The sequence below is a fragment of the Apus apus genome, chromosome 2 (assembly GCF_020740795.1).
Source record: "Apus apus isolate bApuApu2 chromosome 2, bApuApu2.pri.cur, whole genome shotgun sequence".
NCBI lineage: Eukaryota > Metazoa > Chordata > Aves > Apodiformes > Apodidae > Apus > Apus apus.
Genome location: NC_067283.1, coordinates 93,721,482 through 93,740,769, shown reverse-complemented (window position 1 = coordinate 93,740,769; position 19,288 = coordinate 93,721,482). Strand labels below are relative to the sequence as shown.

General features: G+C 44.5%; 1 protein-coding gene across 1 annotated transcript in view; it reads left to right on the top strand.

Annotated features, from left to right (window-relative positions):
- The first annotated feature begins 3,305 nt into the window (after window positions 1–3,305).
- Window positions 3,306–19,288, top strand: part of AHRR (aryl hydrocarbon receptor repressor) — an 84,531-nt gene continuing 68,548 nt past the window's right edge. The window contains exons 1-2 of the mRNA XM_051611449.1: window positions 3,306–3,366; window positions 18,025–18,096. Of these exons, the coding sequence (XP_051467409.1) occupies window positions 18,035–18,096 (62 nt within the window). The 5' untranslated portion in view covers window positions 3,306–3,366; window positions 18,025–18,034. The remainder of the gene's footprint in view (window positions 3,367–18,024; window positions 18,097–19,288) is intronic.

The window sequence follows — 19,288 nt, the reverse complement described above, 5'->3', positions numbered from 1 at the left end:
ACGCACGGAGAGCCCAGAGACCGGGGCGGGTGCGGGGCAGCGAGCGGACCCCTCCGCACGCACCGATGCCGGGGGAGGGCCTGCTCTGGACATCCCGGCGGCAGGGAACCACCTGAACTCCACTTTTCCCTTCCAACTTTCGGGGAGACCCGCGCTCGGCGGCAGCGCGGGCAGGTGCACCGCACCGTGGGGGGGTGCGGGAGGGGGGGGAGGGTGTGTGCGGTGTACCTGTCTAACCCCCGCGCACCCACCCCCCCCCACCCCGGGCAGCAGCCCCGGCGCGGGGTCCCGCAGCCCGCCGTGTCCCCGCTCCAGCGGCCCCGCGGCCCCCGGCCCCGCACCCGCCGCTCCCGCAGCGCCCTCTGCCGCCGGCGGGGGTGCGGGCGGCGGGCCGGGATCGCGTGCGAGCGGCGAGCCGGCGGCTCACCCTGTCGCTCGGCCGCCAGCCCGCCACCTGAATCACGAGGGGAAGCGGCGGCCGAGCATCCTCCTCCCCACCCCCGGCGCCCTCCGTCCCGCTCCCGCCGCCGCTCGCTCCCGCACCGCCCGCCGCCGCCGCCGCCGCTCGGTTCGTCCCCTCCGCGCCGCGGTGACCGTCCGGGGGGGGGGCTGCTCCTCGCCCGAAGAAACTTTGCACCCCCGGGTCGTGGCGGGGACCGTGGGGTAAGTGGCTGCATCCCGAGGGCTCGCGGCGGGCGGGCGAGGCTTCAGCCCGGGCTTTGCGGGGGAACAGGGGGAGCCGCCGGCTCCGGCCACCTCGCCCTCCCAAAGCCGCCCCTTCCCCTCGGGGTCTCGGTGCTCCCGCTCGGTCGTTTGGGCGGCGGAGGGACCGCAACGGCGCGGGACGTGCCCCGCTCCTTCCAGCCGAGCGGCGGTGACGGCCCGCAGCTCCCGCAAGCCGCGGGAGGTGCCGGGTGCCCGCTGCTGGCCCCCGGGCGGGCGGGGGATGCCCCGGGTGCTGCCCCGCCGTCCCCAGGGCTGGTACCGGGGCGATGGAGGGCTCCGCCGTGGCACCTGGGCCACATCTGGCTTCGGCCATCCCCTTCCACTGATGCCTCGGGAGACCTTCGCGGGGGAGAGCAAGAGAAAGAAAGTTTCACGTCGCCTCTTGCGATCCCCAAGCTCACTCGCTTGGCGTGGATGAGGGTGGGTGCGCTTTGGGGTCAGCCGGTAGTTCCCCCGAAAATCTTCGTTTTCTGCGGTCTGTCACTTGAGAGCTAAAAACGCTTGTTGTGTTTCAGTTTGACACAGCAAAGGAGGAAAGACCAGAGAGGGAAGGGCAAAGCGTGTGTAGGGGGGCTCCGGTGCTTTTTCTGACTTTACGTTACTTTGTTTAGTAAACAAGAATTTCGTGTGTCTTGGGGGCTGAAGCTGTAGTTCCATGTCTTGATGAAAGGGTAACGCAAAGAGCACAACACCAAGTTAGATCACGCAAAAAAAAAGCAAACCCTTGCTTTTTTTTTTTTTTTTTTTTTTTTTTTTTCCCTCAAGATGAGGACAAACAATGTTTGTGCGTCATTTAGTGAGTTTCCAGGAGATAGACTATTAAAACCGAAAAAGAAAAAAAAAAAAGAAAAAAAAAGAAAAGAAAAAGAAAAGAAACAAAACCCACCAGAAAAACCCAAGAATACGCTTGACGTTGTTTGGTAGTTGGAGGTTTCAAAAAAAGACCGACTGGGGCTGGATTTAAATACAACTGACTGATCTGGTTGGGCTCAGAAGTAAGCTGTTGAGAAGAATGTTGATGCACATATGTTTGCAGTAGATAAAATAAAACAGTTCTTCTTTATGAACCGTAGAGACTGTTATGATCCAGGGCTAAGACTGAATTGTTGCATACAGGCGAGAGACTTAATGACTGACAAGATCGAATCCGCTGGCAAGACACTCTGTTAATGTGCAACCAAGAGGAAGAATTTATTTCCTTGGGAAAAAAAAAATAAAATAAAAAGTACCTAATAGCGTAGATATTAAGCACCAGAAAGAGTTACCAGTTAAGGTTTTGATAGTAACTCCAACACTGTTGCTCCTGCCAGCACAGCCTGCCCGGGCACAGGCTGCGACAGCCCTTGCTTTTCCCTGCCACATCCACCGTGTCTGTGCATCAGGATATGTGTTTGTGACAACCCATTTTTTTTTTTCACAGTTGACCGTAGAAGTGTATTTGGGTGTCCTCTGGTCTTCAGGGGAGGACTGGATTTTTAGGGGCTGCCTTGGGCTGGTGTGTAAACACCTCCAGCCTCCATCTCTGGGAAGCCCAAGGCTCCGCAGCCCGTAGGGTGGAGGGTGCACGGATGGGGACTACTTCAGCCAACAGGGGCAGGGAACAAAACTCGCCTGTGGAAAAGCCAGGTTGTTGTGGGTTTAGGATTTTTATTCCAAATGAGCCACGGGAGGGGGTGCTGTGTTATTACCTGCACTTCCCGTTGAATCGGATTTCTGCCCAGGCACCGGGAGGAGGAAATGCATTGCTAGGCCCTGTTTGCAGCATGGATGCGTATGAAAACCAGCCAGCCAGGCTAATATTGATTCATTGGTTTCACTGTATAACCAGATTTAAACTCTGCTGTGGAGGATTTACTAGATAGAAATTATTTTTCCATTAGGTTTGCCTCTCTGTAGGTATATCTACAAGCACAGTAAAGACACTTTTGGTATCAAGAACTGCCCATATGTAGTTGAACTAGACTGAGAGCTCGGCACAGCTTTTGCTGTTGTGTTTTTAAGGGGTTCAGTTTCAGCTGAAACCCCACTAAACATGGGGGCTCTGCTGTTGAATAGCCAAGATCTGGCACCAAATCTTTCCTTAATATTCCTGGTAATTACTGCTGAGTCATGCTGACATGTGAGTTCAATTAGCTCCAACTGGAATGTAAAGGATGTGGGAGTGTCTCTTTGTGCCCAGAGACAGCTAGGACAAAGCAGATTTTGGAGGAAAATCTAAGAAATTGCCAAGTTTGGGTAGGAAGTGTCAGCCAAGGGTTTTTTTTTCTACAGTAATGTTTGAATAACCAATATTGAGTCTCAGGAAGGGGGTGATTTGAGCAACATGGTCTTGTCTTCACTGTGGAATAACTGGAGTCCTAACTCAGACATTGCTCCTAATTTGACTCATGTCCACACACACAAACTCGTTGCTGAAGAGTGGTGATGTTTTCAATTTGACTTGGCTTACCCATGAGGAATAAGCTATAGCTCAGATAACCACAATTCATCAGCTGTTAACACAATCTGCCTGAGTGGCACAAGTGCAGTTTTGTTTAAGGCTGGCTGCTCCGGCTTGATTTGGGTTACCTGGACAGCAGGCAGCACCTGCCTGCTTCCCTGGTGCAGGCAGAGTGAAGATGTCATCATTTCAGCCACGAGGTAAGCAAGGGGACCAATTGTTCCTACACAACTACTGCCTGACTGCTGTGTTTGTCATAGCTTGCTGGTGGTGGCCGCTGTCACCTCACGGACATGGCAAGCAGGACACGGGGCCTTTGCAGCAGTGCACAGAATGGGGCACTGCTGCAATGAGATGTGAAAAGCAGAAAATTGTCTTGGCCCTGGAAATTAATTTCCTGTCAATTACCAGCTGGTACGAGAAGGCCAGTTATATGTCAGAGATATATATATACGTGTGTGTGTGGGGGTATGTGTATGTATATATGGGGGTCTAGAGCACAAATCTTACAAGGAGCAGCTGAAGGAACTTGGGTTGTTTAGTCTGGAGAAAAGAAAGCTGAGGGGAGACCTTATTGCTCTCTACAACTTCCTGAACTGAAGGTATAGTGAGGTGAGGTTTGGTCCCTTCTCCCAGGTAACAAGTGACAGGATGAGAAGAAATGGCCTCAAGTTGCACCAGAGGAGGTTTAGATTGGGTATTTGGAAAAAAATCTTAATTCAGCAGATTGTCAGACACTGAAACAGGCTGCCCAGAGAAGTGGTGGAGTCACTACCTATGGAGGTATTTAAAATGCATGTAGATGTGGTGCTTAGGGACATGGCTTAGTGGTGGACTTGGCAATGTGTTGGGTTCATGGTGGAACTCGATGGTCTTAAAAGTCTTTTACAACCAAAACTATTCTATTCCATATATATATATATATATATATAAATCCATCCTTACTTGGCTAGCAGTATTTAGAACTGCTGCTTTGGGAGAAGTAAATTTTTTTGTTGGCCCTCTGCTAATTGCTATTAGGAAATGTAGACCAGGATTTCTACAAAAGTTTTGAGGTCAAAGCACAGAAGGTGGACACAAGCACAACTATGCAGCCCAAGTGGATGCTTTTCTTAGGAGGAAGATGAAGAATGGAAATTTCAAGGTGCTTTGCAAGGAATTTGACTCAGAGTTAGGGACTAGCTGGATACCTGGAGACGGAAATGCTTTAGGTGCATGTCTGCATTGCTCTGTCAGTCCAGAGCTCCCACAGAGCTGAATTTAGTTCAACTTACCTTCAGAGTTGTGATCTTTGATGTTTCTATAGCAGCTGAGCTTGCGTTGTGCTGTTGTCAACATAACAAATATGACGTGGATAACTGCAGAACTGGAATGGATGAACTTAGAGGATTGCACAGGTGGGGTGGACAAAATGATGCCAACATGTCAACTAAATGTACCTCGGATACTTATGACCCCCTGAGATCCCTAGTGGCAGTATATGATATAACCATTTCATTGTAAGCAAGGTAGGATCTGTTCACTCAAGCGCAATCCTCAGGTGGGCAGGTGTGTAGCTACAATGGCAAGAAACCAGTTTATCTCTTTTGGTTTTGAAGCCTTATTCTGGATTTTTTCCTCTCCCTCTGATAGATGCCTTCTGGTATGCAGTGCAGGGTGGATGGTATAAAATTGTGCAAGATGGTGGTGCTTAGCAGCCTGTGTCAGTGGAACACCTTTAATATGGGTGTCTATGGGTGAATCATTTAGTCTGTACACAGGTTCTTGTCAGATTATGCAATTGCTTTGGGCTGGACCCTGCTGTCTACTGTTGGGATCACAGCTGTATCTGCAGACAACTAAGAAACAATTTGCATGATCCAGTCTATTAAGCTCAGGCTGCAAATCATGGTGTTTGCAATCACGTATTCAATCTGCCCTGTAACTGCAGTGGTGCCTGGTGCACCAGAGCTATTGCTCTGTATTCAACAGCAATATCCATGTCTGCATTAAATATGTTAAATATGTAATCCTTACTCTTAAACTTTGTATTGCTGTTAAACGGTGGTCATTTCAGTAGCTTTAGCTTGGTGAAAACATTTGCTAACATAAAATCAAAGTTTGTCACTTATTAGGACTGTAGAAATCCGCTATTGGTGGATTTCTCCCTCTTCTGTAACACTGGAGTGGAAACAGACTGAAGTTGAATACCTGGCAGTTTTGGGGTCATTGTCTTACTTTCCCACAAGCTGTTTTCTACATTTGGTAGTATACAGATCCCTGGGAGTCAGGATGCTGAGCAGGCTTTCAAAATTTTTCTTTTGCTGAAACTCCAAATATTATCCCCTCACCTCACAGTCCCAGCAGCATTGTCCGGAAAGCAGACTCTTCTTGGCTTTGTCATCATCTTTCACAGGGATTTGAGTCTCTAAAATGTGTTTTTCTGATGTCTGAGAACTCCAAGTGCACTTGTCAGATTGAGTCTTCCTCTTCTTGTCCCTGCACAAGCACCATGTTTTTTTTCATGTTCGGGGCCATTTTGAGAGAAGCAAAATCTGCTGAGGTTGTTCTGTGGGTGGAGAATACAGGTGACAGAGAGTTTGGAGGGGCATATTGAGAAGGTACATTTAGGTTGGGACTGCAGAGTGGTCTGTTGGAGCTGTTCCCTGTGCCATGAATGGCTTGAGCGACCTGTCTGAGCGTGTGAGCATGAAAGCCTGCAGATGTCACCAAGCTGAAACAGGCTTCCGGCACCCTGGAAGACAACAGTCAACTTCAGAGTGATTTTTGACAGTCACAACCTCCAGAAAACCAAGCAGGGTGCTAGTCTGTGAGGTTCTGTGCAAAGGTTTGTCTTCAGACAGGAATAATCATGTACTCAAATACAGTATGGGGAGTGGCTGGCTGGGCATCACAAGCTGAGGTGAAAAGGATGTGGAAATTTGCTGGATCACAAACTGAACATGAGTCAGTAGCAGCACACTGTTGTGACAATGGCCAATGGAACAATGGGGTGTAAAAATAGGATGGGGTAAGACAATGGGGTAAAAGAATAGGGCCGTGCTCAGCCCAGGTAGGTCCTTAGCTGGAGACTTGTGCTCATTTGGGAGCCACATACTCAAGGAAAAATACAATCCAAATTACGAGTCTAGAGGAGAACACCAGGAAGGATCAGATGCCTAGAAAATACCAATTACAAGAAAAGACTGAAGCAATTGTTTGGTCTAGAGATGGGAAGAGTAAAGGGAAAAAAAGAGTTTAAAATCTTTAGAAATAAAGGGTTAGCTGCAAAATTAGTTGAACTGAAACTGCTGTTTAAGTTAGTGTCTGCTAGGGCAAGAAACTGCAATCTTACATTAAAGTAAGGAAAAACTAGGTTAAGATGCTTAGGAAAATTCCTGAGATTTTAGTAATAGTTAACTGCTGGAATAAAATCACTGGAGTACTCATAGAAACTATACTTCTTCAGTATAAGCAGCTTTTGGGAGTGGCTTAACAGCTGTGTTGTTACAGCTATGATGGCCTAAACATGTAAGAATGGAAAAAGAGTAGAAAGATGTGGCGCCTTTTTGTTCTGTCAATTGATGTGGCTAGAAAAAAACATCCAGGGCTTTCATGCTCACAAGCCATTTCTCTGATGTGAAATCTCTGAATGGTTTTGGTACAGCTGCTTCTGTATGAAACAGGGAAGGATGTTCTGTATGGTCTCTTGAGGGTCCTTACGGCCCCATTTGAAAAGATGTAATGATTAACAAAATCTTTCTGTCTTGGGACAGGCGGGTGTTCAGGGACTGGGGAGGGAAGGCATGTGATAAAAGCAGCTAAAATAGCTCTCCCCTACCCTGCAATCAGGGTGACTCCCTAAAATTTTCTCTCTATGAAAAATTCTGAGCTGTTACTTTTCAGAAGTGGAAGAGAATCTGTAAATGTTACACTAGCTGCCTTATTAGTGTCAGGTGGTTTGGATAGTAGCAAATGGTTTATGACAAATTATATTGCGGTAGGATGTATCTATAAAATGTTTGCCTTTTTATCTTAAAGAGCAAAAAAATTCTGTGAGTTTCGAAAGGAAGAGGTCAAATTTTCCCCTACCTCTTACTCTAGTTGTATAAAGTTAAATACTTACAGTCATTACTTGTTTATGAAAATTAAATGTAATTATTTTTTTAAGGTCTAAAAATACATGATGAAAAATTTAGTGAGCACATAGAAAACACTTGCTGGGGATATTAATAAGAATAAATTTTCTCTATATTGATTACTTTAGGGTAGTAAAAGATATAAATAGTATTAGAAGACACAGTTATACTGCAGGCAGCTTGCAAATCTATTTAAAATTATTTTTTCCTCTGGAGACCTATCTCTAAACCATTAAAAGTATTTGCAGTAGGAAGTGCCAAAAATTGTCAAATAACAAACCAAAAAAAAAAGGTAGATATGTCCATAGATCTCAGAAACAGAATGGGAATAGATATGTTATACTGCTTACGAAAGAGAAAACTGTCTTCCTGGAAAGGAAATGTTATACAGCCATAGTTAAGGACCTGCAGTAAATTTGAGTACATATCCAAACCAAGGTGCCGGAGTAGTGCCTTGTCAACACAGCAGACAAAACTAGGCAGCATTTCAACCAGTATAACTTGTTTAGCTACTTTTATAATCTCAAAAATAACAGCTACACCAGTTTTTATTTTTACTTTTGTTTTCATATTCTGTATCTGAAAGAGCAGGAACTTTTGAGCTTTCATTCTGATTTTCATGTACTTCATTAAACCGAAGACTTGCAAGAACTCAGCAAAATCTTGACAACCCACATGCCAGTCTGGCTCTGAGTGTGCATTTCTAAACTGTGACTTGCTGCTTTCAAATGCTGCCGTGTTTCTTACACTGTTAGCAAAACCATTTTAAAAGACAGAATTGCAGCAGTAAAAATTAACAACAATGTAAATTTAAGCATTAACTCACTTCTAGGAGAAAATATTTCATGTTTCATTTAAATTTTTCTCTGCATTCCCATTTTCCCTCTAAAACTTTGGGAAAAACCCCAACATTTTTCTTTGAAAGTTTTTAGGTTTTTCACAGATCTTCAGGTATCTAAGCTCTGCTGAACCTCTGTTCTGGGGTGCTTGTCATTTCATCTTCTGCTTTTCCTTTTGTTCCACTGAATGACTGAGAAGGAGGAACGTAGAAAGGCAAAGCTGGAAGAATGGGATTGCATCTTCCCAACAAGCTGACCTTACATCTAGGTTTATAAGTATTTTTTTCTCCCTGCTCTCATACTCCTATACATGCACATTTCATAATAACTTTTATAATAATAAAGATGTCAGTCACCATTTTGTTGGCCTTAGGACTGTTGTCCAGTCCCCTTGTGCTTCTTCTAGTGGGGAAAACACGGTGCTGCCTTCTGGTGTCACAGAAGCTCCTTGGAGGACAGGTGGTGGCTCTGAGCCAGGGACAGCCACTTCTTTCTCCATCCACACTGTTTCTCTGCCTACAGTCATACAGAAATATACAAATATATGAAATATATAGATATATGAAAAAAAAATTTACTAAATATATGAGCTGTCAGATATTTTGACTCCTGTTCTGTGCTGGTGTGCAGCTAAAGGCTTTTGAGAAGTCTTTTGTAAAAAAGAAGAGAGAAATAAGAGGACAATTCTGGTGTATGGCAGACTTTTTCAAAGCACTTGTAATTGGCTCTTGGCCCAGTCACAGGAGAGGTTCACCAGCTTATTGATCACTGTGGAGAGTCTCCCTGATTTTCATAAGCAATCATTTCCTGATAAAAAAATCCATTTAAATTAGTGCCATTTTGTCTGTACAGTAGAAAACTCCTAAAAATGGTTTCTAGTGTTTCTCTCCTCCTATGTCATCTGTTCAATCTTCTTATCTGTCTGTAGCCTCCCTTTGTATATCTCAGGGTTTCTCATCATGCTGTTAGCATTTGCTCCACAGTTGGACCATGCTGCTAGTTTGGCCTGGTGGATGCACAATGACAGCAAAGATCATTCTTCTACTACTTCAAAGAGAACCCAGATAATCAAAACATGGGTGGTTGGGAAAGGAACACCAGGAATGCCAGGGAGCTCATGAGATGGTTTGGCACACCAACGTAGCTTCATAGTTCATAGTCGTATTTGTAGCCTCTGGCTAGTTCTGCAACTCAGAGTGACACGGCTAGTTCATGTCACCAGAGTGGTTTGCGGGTGCTGGAACATGGACCACCTTATGGCGGAATGGGGGAGTGGGAAATGAGAGTAAAAGGACCCAAAAAGCAGCCGCATGAGTTGGTTGTGAAACTTAGGCTGTTCTTTTATTTAAGGACATTTATCCTTCACTTACAATTGTGGAGTAGTGTAGGCAAACTAATGTACTAGACAAACTTGATGAATTAACTAGCTCTAGCAGCCTTATTGTGACAGCTCAGAGATAAATCTGAGCAGAACCTATCTGAAGTTACTTATACACTTGATAAATATACTTGAGTTAGTAGATTGTACTGAGCTCTGTGTTGCCAGTGTAAAGCTGCCCAGAACCTGAACTGGCTAAAGTTTGAAGACAGGTGAACTAAGACACTAAACGTTCATAGCAGAAATATTTAATGGCCTCGTCTTACTGTTTTTAGTCAAATTTGCTATGGAAATGATGTTTATGCTTTCACAGTATCTGCTTTTCAGTTTCTACAAGTTACTTCTTTTAATCTGTTAGTAAAGTTCCAGCAAACATAACAGAGGGACAGAGATCTCAAAGAAACTAAGATCCTGGCAGCTGATAGGTGAAACATGCTACACTAATATCTCTACTCAGGGCAAGGCTGTGATGTGAGATTGAATGTCTTGTTAATCATCAAATAATCCGGATGGTTCGGACAATATTTTAAATGCCTCAGCTGCAGCAAATCTTTTCATCACTGCCCACATCTTACTACAGAAGGGGCAGTCCAGCTGCTGGGGCAATCATCTCCTGTTCTTGTTTGTGGCAAAGGCAATGGAGGAACAAAGTCAAGCTTCATAGAAAGAGTTGACACTTCACTAACTGGAAAGAGTTTTAGCAGATGTATACCCAGTCTGATTTTTTTGGTGTGTTTTTGTATGTGCTATGGTCCATATCCTTCCTGAAGTGACACAGTTCACTCTAGAAGTTCTAAAAACAGACTGATTTTTAAAACATCACTTTAAAAACACTCATTCATCTAAGCTTTAAAAAAAAGTTATCTATTTACATCCTCAAAGATCAAAAAAAGTCTCCTTGAACTTAATTTCAGGCTTTCTGATATAAACCAACAAGGAAAGTAGGGCTGATGAGATAATTCAGTCCCTAAATGAACTTGTTTGTGAGGGAAGAATAGTGATTGAAATTATTGTTCTGCTAGAGATTGCTGAGGAGTCTAGCTGCATACCCACCCTGTAGCAAGGGCTGCCACGTTTCAAAGTCAAGCAATTGTGAATTAGGAAACCCAGGAGTTAGAGATAAAATGTGAATTCTTCACCTACACGAACAGGCACTAAACTCATTCTCATATGAAAAGTAGAAATGGCATATTTTGCTTCTATTATCCTCATTCTCCTGTGGTCCCAGCTCTGTACTGTAAAAATCCTGTTGTGAACACAGTGGTATTAATTTCGTCACAGATTTTTCTGTGATAATTGTGGCTATATCTTGGTACATCAAAACCACTGCTGAATTAATCTTTATCACACTGCTGGGGACATATGGTCTTCTTGGTAGAGACACGTCTGAAAGCTGCATTCCCATCTACTCCATTCCCGACGCTCGGGAAGTGATTTTTTCCCGGAGATGCAGCGTTTGGTGTCCGTCCATGCAGAGCTCAGCCCTGGGTGCCTTCAGCTGTGGCACTGAACCCTCGGCACTTCTGGAAATCAGACCAAGGCTCCCAGAAGATGCGGGTTGATGCCGCGGACGTCCCTGGCTGTCGTGCCGTGCCTGGCGTCACGCAGTCCTCATTCCCAAAGCCCAGTTCTCTCTCCCTGAAACTCCCGGAGCGGGGCAGGGGTCTTGGCTCTGCCCTCTGCCTCAGACTCCGTCCCCGGATGCAGGCAGCGATGGCGAAGCAGCCCGCAGACCTGGGCGGGGAGAATTGGGGATGGTTATTGGAAGTCGGGATGGTGACTGACAGGCGGCGGTCCCCGGTGATCCCTTTCTGGAGCGTCCGTCTGCAGGGCTCGGGGGTGCTGCCCGGTGGCAGAGAGGGGCCCAGGCTGAGAACTGGCAGCAGCCCTGCTTCTGTCCCCTCCCTGTCTCCTCTCCCTCTGCCTCCCAGCCCGCTCCTGGAGCAGGGAGTGCACCCCAGGACGGGGAGGAACAGCGAGAGGGAAGGTCTTTGCCGCTCTGGGAGGAGGCACGTAAAGCGCAGGGGCTGCGCGGGGATGCAGATGTCGAGTGCGGATGCCTGTGGGAGGAGAGGAGGGGGTGATGTGTGCTCAGCTCAGGCAGGAACCATGGGGAGCTGTGACTGCTACAGTCTGCCCAGCACACGCAAACTGGATTTTTTATTATTTTTTGTCTCCCCAGAAACGCAAAATGTAGCCAAATTTGTACGTATTTTCTTTAAGGGAAGTTAAAGATTTTATATATGCCATCTCAGACATACTTCTCGGTGCTGTAAGCCCCATGTATGATCCTCAGTAGTTGAAGAACACCCTCTGTCAGTCAAGCATTATGGACTTTTAATTAGTCCATTAACATTTCTAACAGCTCTTCAGGTTTGTGAATTCGCCTTCTTCCTTCTTCACTGGAGAGAAGGCTGAGACAGAAAAGCAAATTTTAAGGCCAGGGAGGGCCACTGTGTTCTTGTTTCGATCTCATGTGCAACATGGACCATCAGACATCCTTAAACAAATTCTTCACCACACAGGTCCAATATTTTTCTTCAGAAAAATAATAAAAAAAAATCTTGATTAAAATAAATTCTCAGTGATGGAGAGTCCTCTACAGTCCCGGGTAAATTATTTTAATAGATATCCTCATGTATTTGTAATTTGAATTGAATTAGCCTCAAATTCTGCAAATAGGATCTTGCTAGAGTTTGCTTCATCTCTGTCACGAAATGTTTGTTTCTTACGTAACACAGTTACTTCTGGTGTGGAAGTTCTCTGCTGCTGTTCTTCACGACAACCCAAACAGGTGGAGCTGCTGGACTCTTTGACTGCAGGGCTCGTTTGCTCAACCTTTAATAGTTTTTGTGATTCTTTGATCCAGGTTTTTTTTTTGTTGTTGGTTTGTTCGTTTTTGTTTTTGTTTGTTTGTTTCTGTTTGTTTTGTTGTTTTGTTTTGGTTTTTTGTTGTTTTTTTTTAAAGTGAGGCTGCTTCAGCTGGAAACAGCACTGCATGCTATTTGCAAAGATCCATCCGAAGCTGTTACCGATTTTTTTTTCTCCTCAACCACGACCGTTCCCCAGGAACGACACCCCACTTGGCGGGAACATCCCAACCCCGGTTCGTTCCGCCGGCAGCGGGCAGGTAGATTTCTGTGTTGTGGTTTAGCCGCCCTGAGCGGCAGCCTTTTCCCGGGGTCCCTCCTCCCCGGCAGGGACAAACACAGACACAGCCCCGGGGGGAACGGAGCCGCGCTCCAGCCCCGTCCCCGCCGCCTGCGCTGGTGCAGCTGCACCGCGGCCGCGCGGAGCGGCGGGGACGGGAGCGCAACTTGCGCGCTCCCCGGGCTGCCTCCTCCAAACCTGCGGGGCTGCCGTCCGCGCAGCCCTCGGATGTAGTTCGGGCCCTGAACGCCTGGTGTGTGATCGCGTTCGGGCAGGAAATGATTCATAAAATTGAATGGCAGAAGAGATCACGGGGTAATGTGATCTGACCACCTATAGCTACCAACGCTACCCGTTTTATGATTTTTTTTTATTATTTTTTTTTTCCTGCGTATGCCTGCATTCAGCCCAACTGCTTGTATTTAATTTAAGCATCACTTCTCTTTGGGTAAAGTGTACATTTCAGAAAGACATCGAACAGTGATTTCAAGGTGGTGGGATCCATTGAATCTTTTGTAGCTTTGGAGTTTAAGTGCTCACGATGTTAATGACTTATTTGGATGTAGCTGGTTTCAGCTCCAATCTCTAATTGCTTGCTATGTTTCAGATTGAAATAATTCAGCACCTGTGTCTTCCCCAGAAAAGTACTTCACTTTACTTGTTACCTAATTCTTTTTTCTATGCAAGGCAGTTTCTTCAGCCTGCAAGTATTTTTGAAGCTTCTTTCCTCAACCTTTCTGATTTCTAACGTTTTTGAAAAGCAGTTAGATGGGAGCTGTGCACACTGTTCCAGCATCAGTCTCATCATATCTGTAAACAGAAGTAAAATCACTTCTCTTAGGTCAGCAACTGCATGATCTGCCTTTTCAGCAGCTCCTCCCTGAGAGCTCAGGGTATGGATTGCATTCATTTTTCACTTTGATCCCTAATTCCTTTCAAGAATCACTGGCATGTCAGGTTGCAATCTCCATGCAGTAGCAATGACTTGCATTACCTATTCTGAGATCTGAGTGTTTGCATTTGGCTGTATTAAAATGCACTGTGGATAAACAGAAACAGCCTACAGGGAACTCCAGGTTGCTCTCTTTTACTGTGTCTTCAGCATTATTTTCCACTCCTCTACATTTTTATAACTTTGCAGATGTTATCAACAACGGCTTTGTATTGAACCTTGATGCCTGTAAGATCTTTATAAAAACCTTTCTATTTAGCAGTGATTTCTCTATGATGACTCTTTTTTTTTCTTCTTTCTAAAAAAATTTTATTTATTTATTTATTTATTTATTTATCCAAGACTTGACAAATTCTTTACTTAGGGAAATGTACACTATAATACTTCATTGTGGCTTTTTTAAAATCAGAATGTTGTGCTGCTAATTTAAATGATGTAAGAATACAAGGGAAAACCTTTATCAGCTAGAAGTAATAACTTGTCAGTGATTAAGTTTCACTCTAAGGAGTGTGATATTCCATGAAATTTTGCTAAGTGATGTCATTAGTCTTTCTTATCAGCTTTTCTGGTATTTTGCTTGGGATGGATGTCAGTCTCACCATCCGGTGGTTAGCTGGGTCGTTATGTTTCCCTTCTCTGAGGATTATCACATAGCAGCTGTCTTTCAGTCCTTTGGATTTCTCCAATGTTCAGAGATTCATTACGACTTAATGTCAGCAGTGATTAAAGGCATCTAACATAAGAAAGTGAATTATCCTGACTCATGTCTGCCCTTTCCCGGCAATTCTGTTCCTTTCAGTTCTACCTACCCACCCCCCGAAGATTCTCAAGCTTGTAAAACCCTTCTCCTGCTGCTGGAGTGGTGGAAGGTTGCTGCTTTCAGTTCGAGTTCATCCTCCCTCAAACAGGGGGAGAGCATGCCAGGACTCTGAAATCTTACAGATGGCAAGAGAAAGATTGTTCTGAGCAGCTGAGTGCTGTCCCTGCGAGTTCTTCCCCTTTCTCATTCATACACGGCGCTGTTGGGCTGCTAGGGGAAGGAGCTGCCTGCATCCTGCCGCAGTGGAGATGGGCCTTTCTGTCCCAGGGGTTGGAGAGCAGGGCTCCCAGACCATCAGAAGAGGGCACAGCCCAGGCAGGACCATGGATATGTGATCTTCTCCAGTTCTTAAATGTTTTCTTGATTTATGGTTCTGTGCAGCTCAAGAACTTAAAGTGTTGTTCTCAGCCCTATTTTTAGGACCATTATCCATGGGGCTTCTGACTTAGTCTTCATTCCCATACATGCAATTCTCAAATTCATTTTCTCTGCATAATACTTTTGCATGAGTGGAAGTAGCAGAAGCACCTTTTGGCTGTACACCTATCTATGGTTTTGTGTTCAGTTGCTGAAGCAGGGCTTCATTTGATGTTGCTGTGGTAACCCCTTGTCCTAATTCTGTAGAAAGTTCTTGCAGAAAGCCTGAAGAGTGCATGGTTTACTCTTAATTGATGCAAGTACATGATTCTACTTCTTTTCAGAGACTAGAAATAAAACTGTTGGATGCTCTTACCTTTTATGCAGTTCTAACATATAGCCATCTCCATCTAGCAAGCAGTCTACACACTTTTGTTCATAATATTCTTCTAAAAAGCACACTATCTTTTCTCTTTTGCACTGCAATTCGTGAATTTTCCTTTGGACCTTTATCTTCCTTGACCAGTGTTTTACACCTCATAAATTCTAGCTCATATTGTTTGCTATTTATTTCCTGGTTTTCAGTTGTTTGAATACTGAGGTCTTTGAATTTATTTCTATTTGCTGTCACATATTCATCAACTGTACCAGAGTGAGTGCTAAAACAAAGCGGTCCTTTTGGGATACCTAATGAACTCTTTAACTTTCAGTTTTCAGTTGACTTACACTGTCCAAGTCTTTCTCCTGCTTGTAATTTTCCTCATGAAGGCGAGAGAAGGGAAGTCTAGCATGTGACACTGTTTTGAAATATAACTATGAGTCATAGATTCATACTATGGACAGGAAGGTCTCAGAACACAAAAGTATTCTAATATAAAGAAAATACCTTTTAATGTAAGGTCTCACAAGAAACTGCAGCAATTCTTTTGGCATTTTCACACCATTTCAGCTTTCCACCAGAGCAGAAAACCCACCAGGGTAGATGAGATCTTAAAAATTGGCAGACTGTTGAAAAAATGAGCTGTGAACTAGCCTAGACTAACAAGGTCTTTGAAAGTGGCAAGAAGGCTTTACCTAAGCACAGGCTGTAGGATAAAAAAAATTCTTAACCTGGAGCAGTATTTATTGCACCGTATCCCTTCTGCCCTTCAGCCAGGCAGTTCATCCACCTAATTTCACATGAGATTGTCCCAGTAGTAGTGAAAAAAACCTGCTTTGTGTATTTCTGGAAGAACGCTATGCCTGACACTGCAGCAACTGGAAAATGAGTGGTCTTCCCACCAACAGCTACAATCAAGAGAAGGCAACTACTGACCTATTTGTCTGATCTCTACACTATGCATCATTTTAGAATGAATCCTCAAGGGAAGAACAATTAATGGCTGTGGTTAGTTGCATAATGGAATAAAAACGGAATGTGGATTTAGATGATTTTTACAAAGTAACTTAAGAGCTTTCTGTTGATACAAGAACTGATTTTCCAGATTAGGGAAATACGGTAGACTTTTTATCTGAATTTAGCAAAGGATGCTGTGCTGCTGAGAACTAGTAGAGAATTGAAATTCTGGGGGAAGGAACTGGGTCAACACCATGTGCTGAAAGGAAAATGACTGATGAGGGAAACTCCAAGCAGAGCTCCTCAGCTATCAGCCTGGAGACAATAATATTTTTACTAAGAAATTTCATGTATAAACCAGGAGTGTACCAATAAACTCAGTTGCTTATGCCATCAGTACAGAAGATAAAATTCTCACATAACAAAAATGAACAGGAGATTAATTGTATGAATGGGATGGCCAGGCACTTTGGCACTGAAATGTGTATTTTCTCCATAAACTGTGCCTTTATTTGTTGGAAGTTATACACGAACATGGAGAACTGTGCATATTAGATGAGCACAGGATGACTGTGAGCTATGAATTTGATAATGGCCATGAAAAAGGAAAATGTGGTCACACAAATATCAAGTGAGATAACTCCCATAAAGAATTAATGGTTTGTCAATACATATGTATATATGTGCATTTGTAAAATACTTTCAGATTTTACTTCATATACTGTGCATGATTATGTTTATCTGTGTTTTGGACAGATTAACTGAAATGAGAAAATAATGGCTCCTAAGATGATAGGAAAATTTTGTAACATTAGAGGGGAATAAAAGAGTTTGGATTGTCCTAGAACAGAAAAAAAAAAAGGCTGACTTAAGGTATGACTGCTATTTAAAAATACACCAATGAGTAAACACAATGGAGGAGGAAGAGCTATTTAAACTAAAAGACAATGTTGGCAGAAGAACAAATGGGCATAAAATGACCATGAACAAAATAAAGCTGGAAAGCAAAAGGTTTCTAGTTATCAGAAAGCTGTCTTTCAATGTAAAGCAAAGCTCCTCTAGACAGTTTTAAAAAGAAGATCAGTAAGTTTATGATTTATGATATGGCAGTGACCTCTCAGGCAGCATGCACCCATGGCTGAACAGCACACAGCAGGGCTAAAATACCTGAGGCAGAAAATCAAGAGACTTCAATATTCAGCTGGTCTCCAGAAAATCTAAACAGGCTGAATGCAAAAACTTGTTTCAGAGCTCAATCTCTCTTCAGGCTAACATGCTCAAACAGAGCATAAGGCTAAGCTGTGTCTGAAAATTGTCACCTCCACCAGCACTGCCTTGGACCCTAGTGCTAACCACAATACTGTGTGTCACTTCTTAAGCTACTGACAGACACGATTTCAGTCTTTAAAAATGAGGATGTGAGGAGGTGGAAAAATACTGCTCTGAATAATTGCATCCTACTTATCACAGTGTTTGTAATGGAAGACAATATTCCCTGTGTATTTAAAATAAGCTGTGAAATCCTCCCTGCAGATGATGATGGGTAGTATTGTTCATTCTTATTCGTTTAGCTGAATTAAAAAATTAACCTAGAAGGAGAAAAAAATAATTTGGATATCGAGTAAACAGGATGTATCTTATACCCATTTTTATACCCTGTATAGTATGCTTAATTTGAAAAAATGAAAATGGAATATAAACATCAATATTCTAATAATATTAAGGTAGGAAATTGGAATAAGCCTTAAGCTTCTATCTTAACTAATGCCACTGTGTTTTTTAGTGTTGTTGAATGCCACACTCAAGGAACATTTTTCTCAGTTGAACTTTCTTAGAGCTGTCATTTTCTACAGAGGTATGAAACACAGAAACCTCTAAACTAAGAAACCTATTCCTTTTGTTTTTCAGCATCAAAACAATGATTCCTCCAGGGGAATGCCTATATGCTGGGAGGAAGAGGAGGAAACCCATTCAGAAACAGTTAAGTATCATATTCATCAGGAGGCATCTCCCTCTGAATGTATGTGCTAGAAATCAGGTAGAAGAAGTCCCTTTCTTTGGTCTGCTGACGCAGGAGAAGCCTCATCTCTTTCTCTGCAGTGAGAAAGCCCTGGTCAGGGCCTGGTTCTTCATGGTTGAGACTGGCTCTAGCAAGGATGCTGAGCATGGGTCAAAGCGTCCTTATACATCACTAGGTGTCTGTCCTGGTTTGGGCCCAACAGGACCACAAAGAAACAGCCCCGTGGCCGCTCACTCAACTCCCGTGCACACACACTCTGGGATGAGGAGGACAAAGCTCCTGGGTCGAAACAAAGGACAAGGAGGGTTCTTCACTGATTAAGGTCATGGGCAAAACAGACTCAACTTGGGGAAAAAATACTAATTTAATTTCACACTAATCGAACAGACACAGGACACAGACAGCACACAGAGCAGGGCTTGCATATGTTACCCCACCCCTCCCTTCTTCCCAGGCCCAAATCCCTTTGTTCCCAGTTTCTCTCCCTCCTTCCCCCCAGCGGCACAGGGGGACAGGGGATGGGGTTTAGAGTCAGTTCACAGGCTGGTGGTTCCTGCTGCTTCTTCCTGCTCAGGAAGAAGGATTCCTTACAGTCCTTCCCTGCTTCCCCACGGGGTCCCTCCCATGGGAGAGAGTCCTCCACCAACCTCTCCTTCATGAGTCCTTCCCACGAGGTCCAGAGCTGCTTCAGCCTGGGCTTCCCACAGAGTCACGGGCTGCTTCGGGAACAGCCACCTCCCCTGGCACCAGGTTCTTCCACTGCTGTGTAATCAGAGTCCACGGACAGCAAATCCACTGGCCACAAAATCCAAGTCCACTGGCCAAGCTGACCCCTCCTGGAACCTTCAGGGAATGTTCCACCATGTTCCTCCATGAGTGCAGGGGGACAGCTGCCATCTCGCCATGGGCTGCAGGGAAACTTCTGCTTGGGCACCTTCTTCCTCTTCTTCCTCACCAACCACCAAGAACCACTCTCATTCCTCAGCACAGCTCTTCTCCCCTAAGTGCTTCTCTGCTCAGGTGTTACAGCTGTTCTTTCATATGTTAATCACTGAGGTGCATCTATTGTCCCTCTAATGGCTCCTTGGCTGGGTTTGGAGCAGGGGAGCTTCTCAGCCTCTTACCAGAGCCACCCCTGGGGCCATTCCCCCT